The sequence below is a fragment of the Oncorhynchus masou genome, chromosome 20, assembly GCF_036934945.1.
Source record: "Oncorhynchus masou masou isolate Uvic2021 chromosome 20, UVic_Omas_1.1, whole genome shotgun sequence".
Lineage (NCBI taxonomy): Eukaryota > Metazoa > Chordata > Actinopteri > Salmoniformes > Salmonidae > Oncorhynchus > Oncorhynchus masou.
The window spans coordinates 16797762-16821366 of record NC_088231.1 but is presented as its reverse complement, the minus strand read 5'-3'; the positions used below and the strand labels follow the sequence as shown (position 1 = coordinate 16821366).

General features: G+C 44.4%; 1 protein-coding gene across 1 annotated transcript in view; it reads right to left on the bottom strand.

The window, feature by feature from the left end:
- Positions 1-23605, bottom strand: part of bnc2 (basonuclin zinc finger protein 2) — a 260548-nt gene that overhangs the window by 86140 nt on the left and 150803 nt on the right. Inside the window, 2 exon segments of the mRNA XM_064926567.1 lie at positions 2092-2327; positions 5188-5290. Coding sequence (XP_064782639.1) covers positions 2092-2327; positions 5188-5290 — 339 coding nt within the window.

The following is a 23605-nucleotide window of genomic DNA, read 5'->3' as shown; positions in this document are numbered from 1 at the left end:
ACAGACAGAGAGAGAGGTAGAGAGAATAAACACACCACAGACATAACGTGGCTGCCCTGAGAGAGACAGACAGACAGACAGAGAGACAGACAGAGAGAGAGACAGACAGACAGAGAGACAGAGAGAGAATACAACAGATAGAGAGAATAAATGCACCACAGACATAACGTGGCTGCCCTGAGAGAGAGAGACAGACAGAGACAGACAGAGAGAGAGACAGAGAGAGAGAGTCAGACAGAATAGAACAGACAGAGAGGGAGGTAGAGAGAATAAACACACCACAGACATAACGTGGCTGCCCTGAGAGAGAGAGACAGACAGAGAGAGAGACAGACAGAGAGAGAGACAGACAGAGAGAGAGACAGACAGAGAGAGAGGTAGAGAGAATAAACGCTCCACAGACATAACGTGGCTGCCCTGAGGCTGGGAGATGATTGAATTTCATAGCTACTTACAGGCTAATAGGCTACAACGACTGCTCACTGTCCTTAAGTGACTGACAATTTGGGCTGCGGAGCGAAACCTTTGAAGGCCTTTTTGAAGAGATCTGGAGGGGGGGTTAGTGACTAGTCTGGGCTGGGTGGTTTGAACAACGATAGTTAGATAGACAGTCTATTAGAACCAGCTGATCCAACCACACTGAGTTGGAACGTTTGGACAGCCAATGGCGAGGTCTTTCTCACAGTCTAAGACGATACGGGTTGGACGAGGATTGGTAGACGAATATGTTATTTTTGGTCAGAGTGCAAAATAATTGAAAATTAAATTATATCAAAAGAAAAAAGATACAACTAGATAGATAAAACAATGATTTGATGGATTTTTTTAAACAACGCAAAATCAAATCTCCTGGGTATATTGAGTCTAATAAATCCATCAACTCAACCTAAAGCCTGTAAGAATGCATGGATCTGTTTGTGTGTGTGTGTATCTCCATTGTGTGCGTATTGTTCTGTGTGTGTGTCTGTGTGTTCGACAAGTCTGCGAGCAGTTTACTCACAGAAGCTGTTTCCACATACAAGGCCTCAAAACTGCCCTCTCCTCCCTCCATCTCTCCTTTCTCTCCAGCCATGCTGTTCCACTTACCCACACTCCTTTGTGGAACACAAGCCCCAGCCACGGTACCTTGTCTGCCTCGCCGCCACGCCGCCACAACGCTGCTATTGGCTTTGGACAACACACACACCACCGAACACCCTAACCACAAGCACATGTTCCCTCGTTCTTAACTAATTCATTCAGGAACACTTTGGTTTGGGTTTTGAGAGACCGAAACCTCTACCTTTGATTAAGAAATGTGTCTGACTGCAATTATATGGGAGGGAGGAAGGGAGGGGTAAGTACGATGGTGGTTTTATAGTCTGCTGGCGTGACATTTTTCTATTCTATTTTTCATTCTGTTTTTCGTTGTTGTAGAGGGACACTGTTGACGGAAGTTGTTGGAAACAAAGAGGAAAATTAGAGAAATATCGAGCGATAGCTTTTTAAACACGTTCAATTGGTGCTACTGTTTCTTTGATAGATAGCCTTTGGAAAAGTACTGCGATGTTGAGAGTGATTTGCGAGCCCACTTGGTGACATATATAGAGGCTGCAATGAGTCTGAATAAGTGGACTTGTTAAACATCCAAGAGAATCACACACACTCACATCTGGGATGATTACAGTGCATATTCACATCTAAAATATGTTACGTGATCCATGTGTATTCATATTCAGTGATCAGTTTGTAAGTGTGTATATATTTGATTATAAACTGGGTGGTTCGAGCCCTGAATGCTGATTGGCTGACAGCCATGGTATATCAGACCGTATACCATGGGTATGAAAAACATGTATTTTTCCTGCTCTAATTGCATTGGTAACCAGTTTATAACAGCAATAAGGCACCTCGGGGGTTTGTGATATATGGCCAATATACCACGGCTAAGGGCTGTGGTATATATCTCTAAGAACAGCCCTTAGCCGTGGTATATCGGCCATATACCACACCTCCTCGGGCCTTCTTGTTTAAATATTCCACTGTGAATTACGTGTTCCTGTGTGTTTAGCTAGCACGGTTGTAGTAAGACACGTCTGTATCAGAGCCTACCTGCAGTATGTAACCCCTGACATAGTCCCTCAGGGTCCAGCCCAGGCCGTGCAGTATGTGGAGCACCTCCTCCTGCTTCAGAACACTGAACAGACGGTCCAGCAGGATCTTCAGTCTGACCGGCACCGCCTGGGTCCCGTACAGCATCAGGCTGCTGATGTCAAACACCACGTTGGACTGAACTATCTCCACCTGGGTGGGGTGGTACAGGTGCTGCGTGCTCAGCTTGTCCAGTGCTGGGATGAGGGGACAAGGACACATCAACATGAGTAGGCTTAAACATACATACAGGACATACTAATTCAATGACAGTTCATTAGTCAATGAAAAACAGCCGTTTTGGTTAAGAAAATGTGTTTATGTTCTATTTTTTTATGGTTAACTTTGAATCCCGTCCTGAAACCCTCTTGCATATACTCTGCAGGTACACACACATGCTGGTGCCTAAACACAGACACACCCTGCCAGCCTCACCAGGTAATGACTATCACGTTTCCCCTGTCTCCAGTCTTCTCTGGGAGGTAACAGACCAGGGAGATAACAACACATCTATGAGATCAAATGTAACTGACTGCCTTTCTCTATGTAGTCTCTGTCTCTCTCCTATCTGCCTCTCCTCTTTTCATCTCTCTCTTTCAATCTCTATTTGCACCTACAGTGTCTCTCTCTCCATCTCTCCCTCCCTCAAAGTGCCCCATCTCCCTCTGTCTGTGTCTCTCCTTTTCAACCTCACTTTATGAAGTAAGTATGGAAACATGTCACTGTTAGTATGGAAGATTTCACTGTTAGTATGGAAGCATTTCACAGTTAGTATGGAAACATTTCACTGTTACTATGGAAACATTTCACTATTACTATGGAAACATTTCACTATTACTATGGAAACATTTCACTATTACTATGGAAACATTTCACTATTACTATGGAAACATTTCACTGTTAGTATGGAAACATTTCACTGTTACTATGGAAACATTTCACTGTTAGTATGGAAACATTTCACTGTTACTATGGAAACATTTCACTGTTACTATGGAAACATTTCACTGTTACTATGGAAACATTTCACTGTTACTATGGAAACATTTCACTGTTACTATGGAAACATTTCACTGTTAGTATGGAAGCATTTCACTGTTAGTATGGAAGCATTTCACTGTTAGCATGGAAACATTTCACTGTAAGTATGGAAGCATTTCACTGTTAGCATGGAAACATTTCACTGTAAGTATGGATTTCACTAAGTAAGTATGCATTTCACTGTAAGTAATTAAGCATTACGCTGTAAATAGTAAGCATTTCACTGTAAGTAAGCATTTCACTGTAAGTAATTAAGCATTACGCTGTAAATAGTAAGCATTTCACTGTAAGTAAGCATTTCACTGTAAGGAAGTAAGCATTTATCTTCCCCTCTACCCTGTCTCTTCCCCTCTACCCTATCTCTTCCCCTCTACCCTGTCTCTTCCCCTCTACCCTGTCTCTTCCCCTCTACCCTGCCTCTTCCCCTCTACCCTGTCTCTTCCCCTCTACCCTGTCTCTTTCCCTCTACCCTGTCTCTTTCCCTCTACCCTGTCTCTTTCCCTCTACCCTATCTCTTCCCCTCTACCCTGTCTCTTCCCCTCTACCCTGTCTCTTCCCCTCTACCCTGTCTCTTCCCCTCTACCCTATCTCTCACGTCACCACCTCTCTCCCATCACCACCTCTCCACCTTACCCTCACTCACCTGCTTTTCTCTCCATCCCCCTCTCTTTCACTCCTTTTTCCCCCATCCCTCCCTTCCTCCCACTCCTCCCTCCCCTCTTCTCTCTTCGCCTGTCTGTATGACACCTGGTTTTGTCTCCTCTGATCCCAGGACAGCCTTACCGCTGACGAGGGCTTTGCCTGACAACACACTCTGCGAGACACGAACATCATAAAAAATGAAGAACTGCTTGTCAGAGTGGCTGCCAATGCCGAGATGAAATGAAAAGTGGGGAGAGCGAAGGGGAGAAGGGCCCTCTGACAGTTCAGAGAAGGAGATTAAAAATATTCAATGGGGTCCTGTGCTGATCGCTGAAGGCCCTCTCTACGCTTGGGCCAAACAGGTGTTTTCTTTTATCTTATTTTCCCCTCTGTTCCCTCCTTTCTATGCTTTCCATCTTCTTTCTTTCTTTCGCTTAATGTTCTTTTTCCTATGTCCCCTGAACAAGTCATGAGGTTGTCTCTCTCGTGGATATTGTTCTAAGGTAGTAGGTACAGGTATGACTTTGAACCAAAACACTTCAAGTTTTTAAATAAAATATATATAAAGTTTTTAAATAAAATATATATAAAGTATTTAAATAAAATACACAAAGTATTTAAATAAAATACACAAAGTATTTAAATAAAATACATAACGTTTTTAAATAAAATACACAAAGTATTTAAATAAAATACATAATGTTTTTAAATGAAATACACAAAGTATTTAAATAAAATACATAATGTTTTTAAATAAAATACATAACGTTTAAATAAAATACATAGCGTTTTTAAATAAAATACATAACGTTTTAAATAAAATACATACACAGGACAAACACTAAAGCTGAACGGTATCTCTATATGGTAAGAAAAAAATCAAATAAACATATTTATCAAATCTTTGATGTGGTAAAAACGTATTGAATCTTCCCTTTTAAGCGTTTATATGAACCTGTTACCTGTAGAATCTACGAGGGGATAACACAGCCCTATATAAAAGATGTAGGCACTGCATATTATACTGATGGCTTTAGTGACCCTGTATAAGGAGAGTACAGCTGCGTGTGTCAGGACCTCTCTGCTCTCTCCTCTGGCTAAAGAGGCAGGTTTATGAGAGCATATAACTTCACAGGACTAAAGAGGCAGAGAGAGAGAGAGAAAAGAGAGAGAGACAGACTAATATGACAAACTATTGCAGTTATTGCAGTTATACACTATTGTTAAAATGATTTCCTACCATACCACACGATCTTCTTGTAAAAAAATGTAATAATATTTCATATTACAACTACTGTACAGATAATCTTGGACACAGTGACTCCCATCACCCTGGTTAGTAGGTCGGCAGAATTCAAAATGGCCGTCTCTTACCGTGAGCCACCCAGCCGTGCTTGCACTGGTCACATGTACGCAGGTGGATCTTTCCTGGCTGGAAACACTCACAGGTGCAGTTCACCAGAGTGCAGCGAATGGCCTGTAGAGACGCAGGGGGAGAGGGAGAGAGGAAGGCCATGTCAATCAACTGATCATACAGACATAGAGAGAGAGAGATGGAGGGAGGGAGGGAGCAGGGAGAGGACAGAGCTCAGGCTACAGAGCACTCATCAATCAAGCAGTCACACAAACAGAACTGAAGGGTTTCACAGATAGACACCGTAACAGATGTACACCAGTAACACATCAACACACAGTCACACAGAGAGCTCATTTCTCAAGGAGATTTATGTACTGCAATAGCTTTGAATTGTTTCAGCACAGTACAATTTGTTTATTCGATTACATTTTAATATTACAATTGTAGTACTAATTTCCCCTGTCAGTCCCTGTTAAATGCCTTCTGACGAATTCACTATGACCAGATTTCCCACAATGTCCTTTGTATTATCTAATATGAATTATTGAATTAATTCATAACCTGACCCCACCTGAGCTGACAGAAACACTTTTCTTTTCTCCTCATTGAATATCTCACTTGTTTTGACTAAGTCACCATTAATCAATAGTAGAGGCTGAACTGGAGCTGACCCCTAAAAGCTTTTAGCAGTTAGAGGTCAAGTGTCTAGACAGCTCAGGAGAGTCCAACTCAGTCCACCAGAATCTGAAGCACTGGTCGGATAAGGCATCACTGTCAATCATAAGTACTTCAAAGTCTACAGGTTGAGACGTCTGTTTTACAGGAAGAAGAGGTCTGTTTTACAGGAAGAAGACGTCTGTTTTACAGGAAGAAGAGGTCTGTTTTACAGGAAGAAGAGGTCTGTTTTACAGGAAGAAGAGGTCTGTTTTACAGGAAGAGGAGGTCTGTTTTACAGGAAGAAGAGGTCTGTTTTACAGGAAGAGGAGGTCTGTTTTACAGGAAGTTGCTCTAAATGCTAGGCTAATTCACACCTCTATGGTGGAGGTTTATAGTGTGCATTTCACTGATGGAAATGTAAGATTTGACAACTAAACATAGTTGGCATATAGTCTGCCTCACACCATTCTTCTGTGGGGTCTGTGTAACCACGTTAAATACCAACAATATCCACCATGAACAAGGATTTAGAAAAATGACTGTGGTAGAGGCTTCCAAATGTACACAGCTCCAAGCCACAAATTTCTCATTGACACGAATTCTGGAAGACATAGAGGACTCTGTACTAGGAACGAGGGAGAGAGGGGAAAAGGGGGGGGAGGAAAAATCCCCAAATGCCAAAAATGTATATTAATCAATGTTGGCACCCCTTGCCTTATCAGTCCATTGTTATGTTAAAAGATGAAATTGATAAATTATAATAATTACATCGAAAACTCTCTCGGTCTTCAAAGACAAATTGGTTAAAGGAGAGGGGGAATATTTGTGGTTGTAGCGTATTAGCGTAGCGAGACCCTGCTATGGAAGTCATCCCTTTTCCAGGAAGAGTTTCATTCTAACATGAAGTCAGCGCTAACATTGTTCCTTCCAATATTTCTGTAGCCATCAACTCACAATCCTGAATCACAGACCGAATGGAGCCTGAGGTGTTGATAACATAAATAAATAACTTGGTAGAAATAGCACTGATTCAACAGCATGCGGATTGTATGTTTCACGTTTGGTGAAAAGGATGTGGAGCCAATCCCAAATGTCTAAAGTCTGTGTTTCTGTGTTAGACTGCTTAGGGCTGTAAAATCTTCTGTAATCACAGAAATGACAGAGGAAAACATTCAACCACGCTTGTAAAAGGGAATGATGTGTATTATAGTAGATGATGGATATGATTGCGGCCTCTTTATTTTGACAGGAAAATCACAATCATGTCCAAGGTTCTTTGTCATCACGTGTGTATGCACGAGGGTGTGTGTGCATACAGTACATGGGTGCGTGTGGATAAAGTATGTGCGTCTTAGCCCCACTTCAGAATAAGTCTGCCGCTCTTCTCTGCACAGAGAGAGTCATCACAAAACCAAAAGGTGAAGATCTCTTCTAACGTTACATCAACCTCTCCGGCCTCTAGGTCACCAGGCTGCTCGTTATGGAGCACACCTGTCACCGTCGTTAGGCGCACCTGGACTCCATCACCTCCATGATTACCTTCCCTAAATGTCACTCCCTTTGGTTCCTTCCCCAGGTGTTATTGTTTCTGTTCCTGTGTCATGTCTGTGCGTTGTCCGTCTTTCTTATTTTGTATTACGTTGTGTTTATTTATTAAAACACTCAATCCCTGAACTTGCTACCCGACTCTCAGCACACATTGTGACACACACCTCTTACACTACAGTCATTTCCCAGAATTACTTTAGGAACTTCACCGATTTACCACACACACTATCTTATCTCACTGCAGCTGATTTATCGCCTGTGACCGGCAGTGTGACAGTGACGACACACACACACACACACAGGGTCGTAGGTCGTAGTCCATGATGCAGATGACCCATATTTCACAAGGACCCATCAGCAGTTACACATCACTGAGGGACAGCAATAACACAATCACAGGAACCAGTGTTCACACCATCACTGAGGGACAGCAATAACACAATCACAGGAACCAGTGTTCACACCATCACTGAGGGACAGCAGTAACACAATCACAGGAACCAGTGTTCACACCATCACTGAGGGACAGCAGTAACACAATCACAGGAACCAGTGTTCACACCATCACTGAGGGACAGCAATAACACAATCACAGGAACCAGTGTTCACACCATCACTGAGGGACAGCAGTAACACAATCACAGGAACCAGTGTTCACACCATCACTGAGGGACAGCAGTAACACAATCACAGGAACCAGTGTTCACACCATCACTGAGGGACAGCAATAACACAATCACAGGAACCAGTGTTCACACCATCACTGAGGGACAGCAATAACACAATCACAGGAACCAGTGTTCACACCATCACTGAGGGACAGCAATAACACAATCACAGGAACCAGTGTTCATACCAACACTGCACATGGCAAAGGACACACTTATACATTCAAGTAACATTCTAACCTTTGCTAGTGTATGGTACCTGTTCAGTACTGTAATACAAGCAGTCAACGTTTGATAGGACTCAATATCAAACAGAATGACATGCTGTGACCATGTTTACATGTAATCGCTCATGCCACACGGTGTTAGCCATGTCATTTGACTGCAGTACGTCAAGTATAAAGTGCCACTCCACTGTAACATGACCGTGACTGTAATAGGATTAAAAACTCTAGGTGTTTTAAACCAGATTAGCAGGAGGGAGGTATCAAAGTGAACATGAGCTAATCCCAGATTAACCATCAAATTACACCACATCCCACCACATCCGCCCAGTAGGTTGGCATCTGGGCAGACAGGGACATCGTTTAGGTTTTGGCAAGGGGGAACGGGGATTACACCTTTAGTGTGTCAAACTGGTTGTCTATCGCAGGTGTGGCATAAATCAGGTACCCCCTCTGGTTTCAACCATGTAGCTAATCTGTAGAGGGTGCCGGGTTTGCTTTCTGCTACTGTTGTTTGTCTCCCTTCGGGCTCGACATGAGAGCTGAACCAAAGTGTTTATTTTGATTTGTCCTGCTTGCTAACAGGTTGGATTTGTTCTGCTTGCTAACAGGTTGGATTTGTCCTGCTTGCTAACAAGTTGGATTTGTCCTGCTTGCTAACAAGTTGGATTTGTCCTGCTTGCTAACAGGTTGGATTTGTCCTGCTTGCTAACAGGTTGGATTTGTCCTGCTTGCTAACAAGTTGGATTTGTCCTGCTTGCTAACAGGTTGGATTTGTCCTGCTTGCTAACAAGTTGGATTTGTCCTGCTTGCTAACAGGTTGGATTTGTCCTGCTTGCTAACAGGTTGGATTTATCCTGCTTGCTAACAGGTTGGATTTGTCCTGCTTGCTAACAGGTTGGATTTGTCATCAGACGATTCTCTATTTGTCCTACTACACTACTACTTCCTCAAAACAATCTGATCTCCACTTCCTATCATGTTATAACACAAAAACTAACTCCAACACAGAGGTAGGTCAAAGTTGTACGTTTTTCCTCAAACCAGCATTAAATGCTAGACAACAACACAGTCCGCTATCCTAATTGCCACTTGCTAAGGCCATTGTATAAAACAGAGGCAGCCAGAGATAAAATTAAATATCACACACATGCACCCCCCTGTTTACACGCTGGGCTGTGTGATGGTTGACGAGATAGTTAAGGAGGTCGTCTAATATAGCAATTAGAGCCCTGGTGTCTGCTGTGTTGCTGCTGTGACAAGGCCTTCTAATCAATGACTTATTACGCTAGCCTAGCAGCCTAATAGCACCTCTCATATCTCCCCATTAACCAGACAGGCTGAAGTATTACAGGCTAGTTAGAGGAGAAGGGCACATCTTCTGCTGAACAGACACTGGGGGGAGAGAGAGGAGAAGGAGAGAGAGGAGAAGGTGAGAGAGAGAGAGAAAGAGAGAGACAGGTTGCAGAGAGAGAGAGAGAGCAGAAGGAGAGAGAGACAGAGAAGGAGAGAGAGAGACAGAGAAGGAGAGAGAGAGAGAAAGAAGGAGAGAGAGAGAGGAGAGAAAAATAGAGACATAGGGAGAGAGAAAGAGAGAGACAGAGATATGTAGAGAGAAAGGGAGAGCGAGAAGGGGAGAAAGAGAGAGAAATAATCTGCCTCTCGTCACCAGCCTACTACTGCTCTTGGCTAACACACTAGATTATTTGGAGTGTGGTTTCATACCGACACTAGAGACGGTCTAGATTATTTGCAGTGTGTGTTCATACCAACACGAGAGACGGTCTAGATTATTTGCAGTGTGTGTTCATACCGACACGAGAGACGGTCTAGATTATTTGCAGTGTGTGTTCATACCGACACTAGAGACGGTCTAGATTATTTGCCGTGTGTGTTCATACCGACACTAGAGACGGTCTAGATTATTTGCAGTGTGTGTTCATACCAACACGAGAGACGGTCTAGATTATTTGCAGTGTGTGTTCATACCGACACGAGAGACGGTCTAGATTATTTGCAGTGTGTGTTCATACCGACACTAGAGACTGTCTAGATTATTTGCAGTGTGTGTTCATACCGACACTAGAGACGGTCTAGATTATTTGCAGTGTGTGTTCATACCGACACTAGAGACGGTCTAGATTATTTACAGTGTGTGTTCATACCGACACTAGAGACGGTCTAGATTATTTACAGTGTGTGTTCATACCGACACTAGAAACGGTCTAGATTATTTACAGTGTGTGTTCATACCGACACTAGACTGTCTAGATTATTTGCAGTGTGTGTTCATACCGACACTAGAGACGGTCTAGATTATTTACAGTGTGTGTTCATACCGACACTAGAGACGGTCTAGATTATTTACAGTGTGTGTTCATACCGACACGAGAGACGGTCTAGATTATTTGCAGTGTGTGTTCATACCGACACGACGGTCTAGATTATTTGCGGTCTAGATTATTTGCAGTGTGTGTTCATACCAACACTAGAGACGGTCTAGATTATTTACAGTGTGTGTTCATACTGACACTAGAGACGGTCTAGATTATTTACAGTGTGTGTTCATACCGACACTAGAAACGGTCTAGATTATTTACAGTGTGTGTTCATACCGACACTAGAGACGGTCTAGATTATTTACAGTGTGTGTTCATACCGACACGAGAGACGGTCTAGATTATTTGCAGTGTGTGTTCATACCGACACTAGAGACGGTCTAGATTATTTGCAGTGTGTGTTCATACCGACACTAGACTGTCTAGATTATTTACAGTGTGTGTTCATACCGACACGAGAGACGGTCTAGATTATTTGCAGTGTGTGTTCATACCGACACTAGAGACGGTCTAGATTATTTGCAGTGTGTGTTCATACCGACACTAGACTGTCTAGATTATTTGCAGTGTGTGTTCATACCGACACTAGACTGTCTAGATTATTTGCAGTGTATGTTCATACCGACACGAGAGACGGTCTAGATTATTTACAGTGTGTGTTCATACCAACACGAGAGACAGTCTAGATTATTTGCAGTGTGTGTTCATACCGACACTAGAGACGGTCTAGATTATTTACAGTGTGTGTTCATACCGACACTAGAAACGGTCTAGATTATTTACAGTGTGTGTTCATACCGACACTAGAGACGGTCTACAACACGAGGGGAGTAGCGGATGTGAATGTAAAACAAAGCAGTTCTTTAACAGGACTAGAGGATGGGAGTGAAGGAGATAGAGGGGTTCTGATGATGCAGCCCCCCAGCCTCCCCCTCTCTCTCTCTGGTGTCTCTGTGGCCAGGGTCTGGACTGAAGCTGATCTGGGCCGGGTCTGGTCCTGCACAGTCGTTCATATTGGTTCCCGCAGCCCTGCTGTGGAGCGGGAGGTTGTGTTATCAGCAGCCTGGCTGGCCAGATACTGGAGCATTAGTCACTATAGTGTCTCGCCAGGGTTTCCTCTCTAGCTCACTGCTAAAGGGGGACAGTGAGGAAAAGGACACAGAGAGGGGGGTGAACGTGTGTGTGTGTGTGTGTGTGTGTGTGCGTGCGTGTGTGTTGTGTTCATCCTGAAACACTAGAAAAATGAGCAGCAGCGGAATTGGCTACTTGTTCTCTCCAATGTCCATTCCGTTAACTCCTCTGGCCTCAGAACTGTCCTGGTAACGTAGAGACATCTACATGATATTCACTGTCAACTCCGTTATTATATGACACCTTTAAATGTCACCTCCGTTAACCCTCGAAAGATTTCAATGTCAACTCTGAAACCTTCATTATCCTTTTTAATGTCCAACTCCACTCCCACCCTAAAATGTCCACTCCCTAACAGCCCCTTTGCGTCCTCTATTACAGTACAAAACCCTACTTGTCCCCGTCCCAAAGTACACCCCTTAACTCCCCTCCTCCACACGGTGTCCTCCATGCATGCAGAGGGAAGCCAGCCAGACCAGCTGGGAGAGGCTGGATGGTTATTGTTCCCTGTCTCAGATTTAATTGAAACCTTTACCCATGTTGAACATGGAACCACAGACCACATTTCTTTGGTAGAGAGTAAAGCAAAGCCGAGAGTTAAATGAGATCCCTGTCTGTGTGTGTGTGTGTGTGTGTGTGTGTGTGTGTGTGTGTGTGTGTGTGTGTGTGTTGTGTGTGTGTGTGTCCGCAGCAGCTCCAACTTAAATATGTATGCCCAGGTCACTGTAAAACACTGGGAGCATCTTGTCCTCTCTTCCACCCGCAAGATACTATCTCATCCATGAGTTAGCTGCTGAAACGCTGTCTGCTTCCTGCCAGAAATGTGTGTCCAACGTGTGCAGGGAAAGCAGGCCTGGTGCGTGTCATAAAGCAGGCCCTGGCTCTCTCTCGGAGAGATAGTCTCAGGACTTCACAGAGTCCATATTGAAACCAGGTGACAAATAAAACTGTGTGGGATAAAGGAGGTCTTTGTAGCAGACGCAACACGCCACAAATTCAGAGGCAAATTTTTGCTTGTTTGGCTTTATACGTTGGGTCTGACTTAAAACGGAACTTTCTTGCCTTCCAATTCCTAAATGCTGCTGAGTAAACAACGATTAATCATTTGTTCGCAGGCTTTCGGTATAAAACGCCCGGTTACAAGGGAAAGGGAAAATGTAGTCAACTTCGAACACAAGGCCTCTCCTTCTGGCTTTGAAATCCCCACAGCACAACACCAGTCCTCCATGTCAGTTCTGCTTTGCTTTTTGCTTCGCAGCCACAATGACAGAGGTCCCTGTCCTATGTGCAGCTGTGCGACTGGGCTCTGACACGGGGCAGAGGGACCAGAGTTATGCTAATGGGAACCAAATGGGGCGTGAGTCTCCGGTGGATTACAGAAGGAGAAGAAGAAGAAGAAGAGAAGCATGTGTTTTCCTGTGTTCACCTGGGACCCCTCTTTTTCTTTCTTCCCTTTCAAATAGAAAAAGGAATAAATAAAAGTAGAAATAAAAAATAAAAATAAAAAAGTAGAAATAAAAGGAATAAATAAAGGTGGGGTGAGGGGGTAGATTATGGAGCAAAAGCAAAAAGACATGGACAGACTGACCCTACATGGGAACAACAGACATGTCTTTTTGGTTTTGCTCCCTAATCTACCCCCTCACCCCCGCCTTTATTGTCATCCAGTCAGGCCAATTAGACCCTTTGTTTACATTCATTCCCTCTCTCAAGTTATGTTCAGCACAACACTGCTTACATCTGAGCAGAGAAGCACCATACTGGAAGAGAGAAAAGGGAGAATAAAATACACACGTGAAGAAATAAGGGATTAGGGGGAAAGATGAAGACAGATGAATTTCAGATGTTTTTGGCGCGCCCCTCTCATTCCTGTTGTGCCTTATATGCCCTACTTGATCGGATTTCATCGCCAGCTGTGACAGCGCAGTGGCCAAGCGGCATACCAGCGAACCTATACGGCCCGTATGGAGTCCCAAGAGTCCTGGACTAAGATCCTAGTGTTCTTGAGACCTGAGAAGACAGAGATGACAGCGGACGGGCTACATGCCAGTTCTGAGACATCAGACAGACTGCAAGGCCTCATGGGTATTGGAGAGACAGGGAGAGACGTGACAGCGACAATGTTTTTGTCCTGTCGACGTCGTGACAATGAAATGAAAGCCGGTACTGACCGGCTTGGAAGAAAAGCTAGAAAACTAGATGTTAGACATTTTACCTTTGATTTAGAAATTGTGTTGTCATCTGTTGCTAGTGGTTTTCAGTATTATTATTTTACATACATGGATATATGAGAACAAATATACACCCCAAAGATTAATAAATATAGTAATACCCTACCTCAACTTTGCACTATTATAGACCTAATATTTGTGTTTGTGTCAGCTGAAAGTACACCCCCACTAACAGATCTACCCTGTGAGATTGTAGTCACCCAAGACCAGATAGTTCTATTGATACGTATTCTCCTTTACCGTTACTGTATTCTCCTTTACCGTTACCGTATTCTCCTTTATCGTTACCGTATTCTCCTTTACCGTTACTGTATTCTCCTTTACCGTTACCGTATTCTCCTTTACCGTTACCGTATTCTCCTTTATCGTTACCGTATTCTCCTTTACCGTTACCGTATTCTCCTTTATCGTTACCGTATTCTCCTTTACCGTTACTGTATTCTCCTTTACCGTTACCGTATTCTCCTTTATCGTTATCGTATTCTCCTTTATCGTTACCGTATTCTCCTTTACCGTTACCGTATTCTCCTTTATCGTTACCGTATTCTCCGTTACCGTTACGTATTCTCCGTTACCGTTACCGTATTCTCCTTTATCGTTACCGTATTCTCCGTTACCGTTATCGTATTCTCCTTTACCGTTACCGTATTCTCCGTTACCGTTACGTATTCTCCGTTATCATTACCGTATTCTCCTTTACCGTTACTGTATTCTCCTTTATCGTTACCGTATTCTCCTTTACCATTATCGTATTCTCCTTTACCGTTAACGTATTCTCCTTTACTGCTAAGGGGAGTCACAGGAAGACAGATATTTTGGGGGTAATGTGAACACTTCTCAAAGACACGTAGGTAAAATGGGATCCATGATGAAACTTGGTGAGTCTGAGTGTATTCCAGGATAATCATGCTTCATAATGAAAGGACCCAGCTGGCTATCCTATTGTGTAAGACAGAGACTGGGACACATAGACTGAGACACAGAGACTGAGACACAGAGACTGAGACGCAGAGACTGAGACACAGAGACTGAGACACAGAGACTGAGACACAGAGACTGAGACACAGAGACTGACACGCAGAGACTGAGACGCAGAGACTGAAACGCAGAGACTGACACACAGAGACTGACACACAGAGACTGAGACACAGAGACTGAGACACAGAGACTGAGACACAGAGACTGAGACACAGAGACTGAAACACAGAGACTGAAACGCAGAGACTGACACACAGAGACTGACACACAGAGACTGACACACAGAGACTGAGACACAGACACTGAAACACAGAGACTGAGACACAGACACTGAAACACAGAGACTGAGACACAGACACTGAGACACAGAGACTGAGACACAGAGACTGAGACACAGAGACTGAAACACAGAGACTGAGACACAGACACTGAGACACAGAGACTGAGACACAGAGACTGAGACACAGAGACTGAGACACAGAGACTGAAACACAGAGACTGAGACACAGAGACTGAGACACAGAGACTGAGACACAGACACTGAAACACAGAGACTGAGACACAGAGACTGAAACACAGAGACTGAGACACAGACACTGAAACACAGAGACTGAAACACAGACACTGAGACACAGACACTGAAACACAGAAACTGAGAGACAGAGACTGAAACACAGAGACTGAGACACAGAGACTGACACACAGAGACTGAGACACAGACACTGACACACAGAGACTGAGACACAGACACTGAAACACAGAGACTGAAACACAGAGACTGAGACACAGACACTGAAACACAGAGACTGAAACACAGAGACTGAAACACAGAGACTGAGACACAGAGACTGAAACACAGAGACTGAGACACAGAGACTGAAACACAGAGACTGAGACACAGAGACTGAAACACAGAGACTGAAACACAGAGACTGAAACACAGAGACTGAAACGCAGAGACTGAAACACAGAGACTGAGACACAGAGACAGAGACTGAGACACAGAGACTGAGACACAGAGACTGAGACTGAGACACAGAGACAGACAGAGAGAAAGAGAGCGAGAGAGACACACAGAGTTAGAGAGGACAGTTCAATGGCAAATCCCCAAATCTGCTTATCCTCACCAGTCATTCTACTGCTCTCAGCTAACACACTAGATAGATACAAATGTGATGTCAGCTCAAACAGGGAGTGGTTAATCATATCAAGTGGAGGAGTGGTGGAGGGAGCCTCCATTGATCTCCTCCCTCCCTTGTATACATTTCTGAGCAGAGGGAGAGAGCGAGGAGTGGACAATCTCTTTGTGTTCAGACCAGCCCAGGCCATGGTCCCGCTTGGCTCTCCTCAAAGCCAGAGATCAAACCATGTGCCCAGTGACAGCACTGTCCAGAGATACTAGTGGAGTTCAAAGAGCCGAAGGAGGGCTTGGAGGGATGGACGCAGGCTATACAGTAGGTAGGGGGCCAGTGTGGTGGAGGGTGGATTGTTGGTAGGGCAAAGGAGGGTGGGTGGGAGGTGGGGCGCCAAGGGGGAAAATTGAGGAATAAGGTTGAAGTAGGGTAAGGAAGGGGTGAGGAGGTTCTGGATAGGGGCGGGAGGATGGCCTAGCTATATGGGACGGCCTGTCACTGATCTCTATCTCCTCCCCGCACCTAACCCCCTAGCCTGCTACCGTCACCTGCTGGTCTTGTCCAGGTGTTTTATAGCTATCTGGAGGCACTGGGAGTACAGACGGAGAGAGGACTCTGCCAATCCTTTTGTCTGGCTCGCCGCATTCCTCACCCACAGATGGTGGACATGGACACAGACAGACAGACAGGCCAGGCAGGGAGCACAGTACAAGAGGAGCACTCTGAACAGAATGTATGATACGTTGTTGGTAATGAACGCTATTATTAATAAACTATTAATACATGATTAATAAAGTTATGATTAGTAGAGTTATTATTCAAATCAAAATGTATTTGTCACATGCGCCGAATACAACAGGCGTAGAACGTACAGTGAAATCCTCAGTAGTGTTATCAGTGTGAGGTAGAAGGAGAGATTTATGGCTTCAGTGTGTTTAAGAAAATGCTACAGGAAAATGTGCTTTGCTTTTTAAATGTCTGTTTTTGTTTTGCATAGAAGTCACACTGGGTGCTTTTTTTATGATATCTCACACACACAACAGGAAGGAGAAAAACAACTACAAAGAATTCAGTCTGCAGAAAAATAATTCCCATGAAATGACTCTAGAGGGAGGGAGTATAGCTCTCACCTGCTATTCCTACTCTTACTGAACACGTTACTGTTCAATGTACCCAAATAATAAGCTAAAGTCCCCTGATTACAAACCACACGTAGAAGGAATCCTGATCACATGATCCTACTCAATGTACAGGAACTAACGAAGAGAAATAGAACTCACATTGTAAAGCGGTGTTCCCCTCCAAATAGCAGGACTTTGACTCTCATTCAAGTTCCTTAGACTCAGATCGCTTATAAAGGAGTCTTCAATGACTAAAAGTTGGAACCAGACACAGTCACACTCCCTTTGAAAGACAAACAATAAAACAAAATACAGATTCTAAAAGCACTTGGAGGGGAAATTCCACCAATAATGTTACCGAACCAAAACCTTTTTAGGTGATCTAAAATCTCTCAGGCTGAGTTTACAAAGGTAGCCCAATTCTGATATTTTGTTTGGTCAAAAGAGCAATTAGTGAAAAAAGATCAGAATTGGTCTGCCTGTGTAAACGCAGCCTTATTGACAAGAATGAATAATTAACACATTTTCTGATCATTCTTTAAAACTGAGTGGAGAGGAGGAGTGTGGAGGAGGGGGACAGAGCTGCGTGTCGCACACCTGCGTTGACTCCACCCCCCCCCCCCCCCGACCTTCAGCCTATCAGAGAGTGTCCCTCCTCACCAGATAAGGGCGACACGTCTCCTCTGCAGGCCCTGACACCTGCACTGATTACCCAACACATTATCAGTGGTTTAGTCAAAACTGGCACAAACAAAGTCACCCACTAACGTACACCTGCAGAGACAAGACAGTGACCTCGAGAGAAGTGGTGACATGCAGTCACAGAATTCAAAAGAACAGGTTTATGACATAGGCCCACTCTAGTCTTATATTGTAACTCTACACATGACGCCTAGCAATAAGTCAGTATATGCGTGTTAGTCTTCAGCTGTACTGCATATGGTATGAAAACATGCTAGGCTGAGTCTGGGACTAACTGAAGGAGTGACACGACCACACAGTGTGACCGCCAGCATGTTGGTGCTAGAGAGCAGTAGCAGGTCCAGAGAAGTGAGGAGAAGAAAGAAGGGAGCGAGGGAGGGAGGGAGGGAGGAGCGGAGTGTGGAGGGGAGGGAAGGAGGGAGGGGATGTTTTTTGGCGGAGTGGAGGAGTGTTAGGGATGAAAGTGTGTGTTGACATGAGAGGGGTAGAGATGACCAGCAGCATCTGCTCTCTCTCCTAAACACACACACACTGGACACACACACAGGAGGTATTAGTCAGAGCCTAAACATCTCGCACCCTCGGCGACCCCGCCAGGAGGGGACTTCTCCGTTGTCGACGGTTGTTGGCGTGGGCGACGGGACACACAAGGAGGGAGGCGGTTGACGGGAACCTGACGACAGCCGGCCCGGGTCAGGAGACTCCCCTGGTGAACTTTTAGTCAGCGCGCCGGTCCCCAACACACTACACACACACACTCTTCTGCTCCTAACTCCTAATTCATACTCCAAGCCCCCACCAAACCTGACAAGTCTTGGAAGAGCTCCTAGATTTAATCTTGCAAATAGTTTAATATTTTTATTTGGCCAAAAGCCTGTTCTAATTGTTTGTATGTCATCTCCAGATTATGTATGTGTGGGGTTTTGTATAAACAGAAAACTACCGTGTGTTATGTTATTGATTTGTTGGGGTTCAAGACCCACAGCGCAATATTTGTTTCTTTCTGAGGAGCAAACAAATATGTCAGAGTCGACATTAGCATCTAAACACCTGGGTTTCCTCACAGACCAGCTGTGGTAATACAGGCCAGCTGTGGTAATACAGGCCAGCTGTGGTAATACAGGCCAGCTGTGGTAATACAGGCCAGGTTGTGGTAATACAGGCCAGCTGTGGTAATACAGGCCAGCTGTGGTAATACAGGCCAGCTGTGGTAATACAGGCCAGCTGTGGTAATACAGGCCAGCTGTGGTAATACAGGCCAGCTGTGGTAATACAGGCCAGCTGTGGTAATACAGGCCATGTTGTGGTATATACAGGCCAGCTGTGGTAATACAGGCTAGCTGTGGTAATACAGGCTAGCTGTGGTAATACAGGCCAGCTGTGGTAATACAGGCCAGCTGTGGTAATACAGGCCAGCTGTGGTAATATAGGCCAGCTGTGGTAATACAGGCTATGTTGTGGTAATACAGGCTAGCTGTGGTAATAGAGGCTAGCTGTGGTAATAGAGGCTAGCTGTGGTAATACAGGCTAGCTGTGGTAATACAGGCTAGCTGTGGTAATACAGGCTAGCTGTGGTAATACAGGCCAGCTGTGGTAATACAGGCTATGTTGAATCAGGAGAACTTTGTCCTTAGACATAATTCACAACCACAAACAAACACTTTTTGGGTGTATCACTGGACACTCCGTAATGACCGTTCCATTATGACATCAACACAAGCTTGCACGAAAATCATCCAAATAAGGTCATTCATTTAAAACGTCCAGTTCCAATCCAAGTGCCATCTGACCTTTGACCTCAGGACATTCAGATGACATGTCCTCACCTCCATGTTACCATGCCATTCAAAGCCCTGAACTACTAGATGTCTCAGCTGTTGTCTGTAATTACCTGCATAGTGAGATGCCAGCTCCTGATCCATACAGGAGGTCCCCGGTTCAGATCCTGCTATTCCAAGGTAAGCATTCCTTCCATTAGACTACACACACCCCACTGAAACACGCTAGTGAGAGAGAGAGAGAGAGAGAGAGACTCTGCGCTGTACTCAAACCCCATGGCTACATTAGTGCAGTGACAAATGTGCAAGTGTCCCTCCCACACCCCAGCCACACGGAGAAGGAGAGGAGAGGAATGTAGCCTGTGACTAAAGGAAAGTCCATCTGAGCGTTTTACTTCTTTATCTGCCTTTACAAAGTTCACAGATAGAGGGACTGAAGTAGAGGTGAGACAATGTCTCTGTCACAGGTCAGTCACCATGAGAGAGAAATGGGGGGAGAGAGAGAGAGGAGTGGAGACAGAAAGAGAGAGAGAGATTGAGAGAGGTAGAGACAGAGAGAGAGAGAGAGAGAGAGAGAGAGAGATAGAGAGAGAGGGGTGGAGAGAGAGACAGAGAGAAATGGGGTGGAGAGAGAGAGGAGTGGAGACAGAAAGAGAGAGAGAGATTGAGAGAGGTAGAGACAGAGAGATAGAGAGAGAGAGAGTGGAGAGAGAGAGAGAGAGAGAGAGGGTGGAGAGAGAGACAGAGAGAAATGGGGTGGAGAGAGAGAGGAGAGAAAACGAGAGAGAGGGGGAGAGAGAGAGAGAGAGAAAAAGGGGAGTGACAGAGAAAGAGATAGGAGGACCTGTTGCGACAGCGAACCTCTCCAAAAGTGCCAAGTGCACACTAATATTTAGTCTTGGCGATGCATACCAGTATTTCAGTATCTAAACATTACAGTTCTCTATAGAACTTCACACCCGCAGGGCAACTTCAACCACGACTATGGGCTTGAATGACTTGTTACAAGTTGTAAAACTCAGAGTGAAGCAGACTCAACATATGTAACAGGGAAGATGGTTGGTTGAAGTTGTAAAACTCAGAGTGAAGCAGACTCAACATATGCAACAGGGAAGATGGTTGGTTGAAGTTGTACAACTCAGAGTGAAGCAGACTCAACATATGTAACAGGGAAGATGGTTGGTTGAAGTTGTAAAACTCAGAGTGAAGCAGACTCAACATATGCAACAGGGAAGATGATTGGTTGAAGTTGTACAACTCAGAGTGAAGCAGACTCAACATATGCAACAGGGAAGATGATTGGTTGAAGTTGTACAACTCAGAGTGAAGCAGACTCAACATATGCAACAGGGAAGATGGTGGGTTGAAGTTGTACAACTCAGAGTGAAGCAGACTCAACATATGCAACAGGGAAGATGGTGGGTTGCCAGGGATTTGATTGCCATCCTGTAAATCGACCCGACCAAATTACCAACCCACCACCCAGGGGCCCTCCGTCGGTCCACCTCATAAGAACTAGACGGGGGCTCCTTTTAGCAATTATAAAGCTATCGACGACTCGCTCGACATATGTTTGTGCGTCTTCCAGGCTTCTAGCATTAAGTCATTATCTGAACAAATTGTGACAGACTTTTTTATTGCCACCCAATCATGAAACATGGTCCAGTGGCACAGCTCTTAACGAGTAGCATGTTACTCCAACCTACCCCCCTCCGCCCCTCAACTCTGATTCCTGCCTCCCATATTTATCATTTTACCACATCCTAACAATAACACGGCCTGGGACTGGTGCAGCAACAACATGTCGGGGCCTCGCCGGCCCTAATGGATCGCATGCGTTACCGCGGTAAAGCCTGTAAGTATTACCAGCTGCGACACTCTCTCTCGTCCTGGCAGCAGTGGTGGTGGGGGGGGGGGGACGAAGCAAGCAGACTCATCTAAGTGCAGCTGGACCAGAGGGGGGAGGAGGTAAAAGATGGGGAGAGTGGGGGGAGGGGATGAAGAGATGGGGAGAGTGGAGGGGGAGACAAGAAACCACAAGACTTCGTGTTTCCAGCTGCCTTTCTCAGGAGCTCGGTTTTCTCTCCTCCCGGTTTTCGCAGGGCTCTTTTTGTCCCCTTTTTCAAAGAAAGAAAGAAAAAAGCACCACCCCTCGGCCCTCCCGTCCTTCGGCCATCTTTGTTTGGACAGGGCTCTGGAGCTCCAGAAAAGCTCTCTCAGATGTGCTGAAGTAAGGGAAAAACCAAACAAACTGGCTCTTGCACACACACACACACTAGTACACACACACTAGTACACACACACTAGTACACACACACTAGTACACACACACACACACACACACACCGTGTGACTGCAAAAAAATACATTCAGTCACACAAGCTCACCACCACACATAAACTTCCACACATATGTTCATATTCAGACAACATGCATGCCAACTCCACTATCGCCCAGGGACAAATTAGCATGGAAGCAAGGAAAGCGCCCCCTAACTCCCCTCTTCACTGTGGCCTGTAGCAATAGGATATAGGATGCATTCTTTTTGACATCGTGTGTGTGCCCTCGAATCTTCGGATCACAGCACAAGGCGAATTTCGAGCATACCTCAACATGTGTTACCTCTTTGTAATGTTGACTTTGTACGGCTATACGAGTTGTGATACTGGAGCCAAACACTGGGCCTGGCCATGGGGCCCTAACCGGCCACCCCGGCCCCAGCTTCCTTCTTCATTAAATAACAAACACCCAGAGTGAACCGTGAAAACAGGTTTTTTTAAAACACAGCACCACAATAGAGATCTATAAAAGCGCATTAAAATAAACCCATCAAATGTCAGTCAACGCTACCTCTAGCAGACATTAAGTCCCCCTGCCCTCCTCGCTAAATTTGAAATGTTATTTGTCCGATTCTGTTTCCTTGCTGTGTTTCTTACAAAACCGTGGGATTTTGGTGAATGAGAGACTCTTGCCCAATGTTGATCTAGTAACCTATGTATTTAGTAAGAGACAAAAGTGTTTCTTGAACTAGCTTTGATTCGCTATTGTTTCAATCATGTGGCTAACTGCTACTGGGTCTGTGTGATAGAACTGATATAGAGCAACTAAACCATTATCATTTAGAGTAAATGGACAAATAGATAGAAAAACATTGGTCATATTTCCAAAATGATCATGGCTATAATGTTTGAAATAAACAAACATATAATATTGTATTGATAGAATGTGAATATATTTCAACCTGAACATTTGTAGTGGTAAATGTTTTAGGGAGTCCTTGAATTTGGCATTAAGACAATCCAAAAGAAGTACTTATAGAACAGATTTGACCCTTGTTTATTGATTTTCTTTCTTTCTCTCCCTCTCTTTCTGTCTCCTAGCAGCATCATTCCCCATCTCCTCTTCTCTTCCCCCTGTGATGACTTTGCTAATATATTTGAATAATGAAGGCGAGTCATTTGAATATTCCTTCAGTATTAAAAAAGGATGTTTTTACACGATGCAGCAATATTAACCCTCCGTAATTGGGCTCTTTGGACTTTACCAGTAGAAATACTAAATTATTTACTTATGTCGACAAAATGTCAGAGACACACATCCAAAAATAATTACCAATGTTTCAGACAATGTTGTTTTGATTTTTATCTCTCCCTCTGCTGTATGTGATCGGACTTAAATAGAGTATCCCCTGATCTGTGTGTGTGTGTGTTTGTGTGTGTGTGTGTGTGTGTGTGTGTGTGTGTGTGTTCTGACAGAGAGCTCTAATGAATTCTACTGAAGGAACAAAACGGTTTGAAATATTCTCCATGTTTCATGTTGTGTGTGGACTCTGGAGAATCTCTCTCCAATCTTCTCTTGTCGTATAAATAATGAAGACTAGTATATTGATTGTTTACAGCTGGGGGTGACTGACGTTACCGCGCTT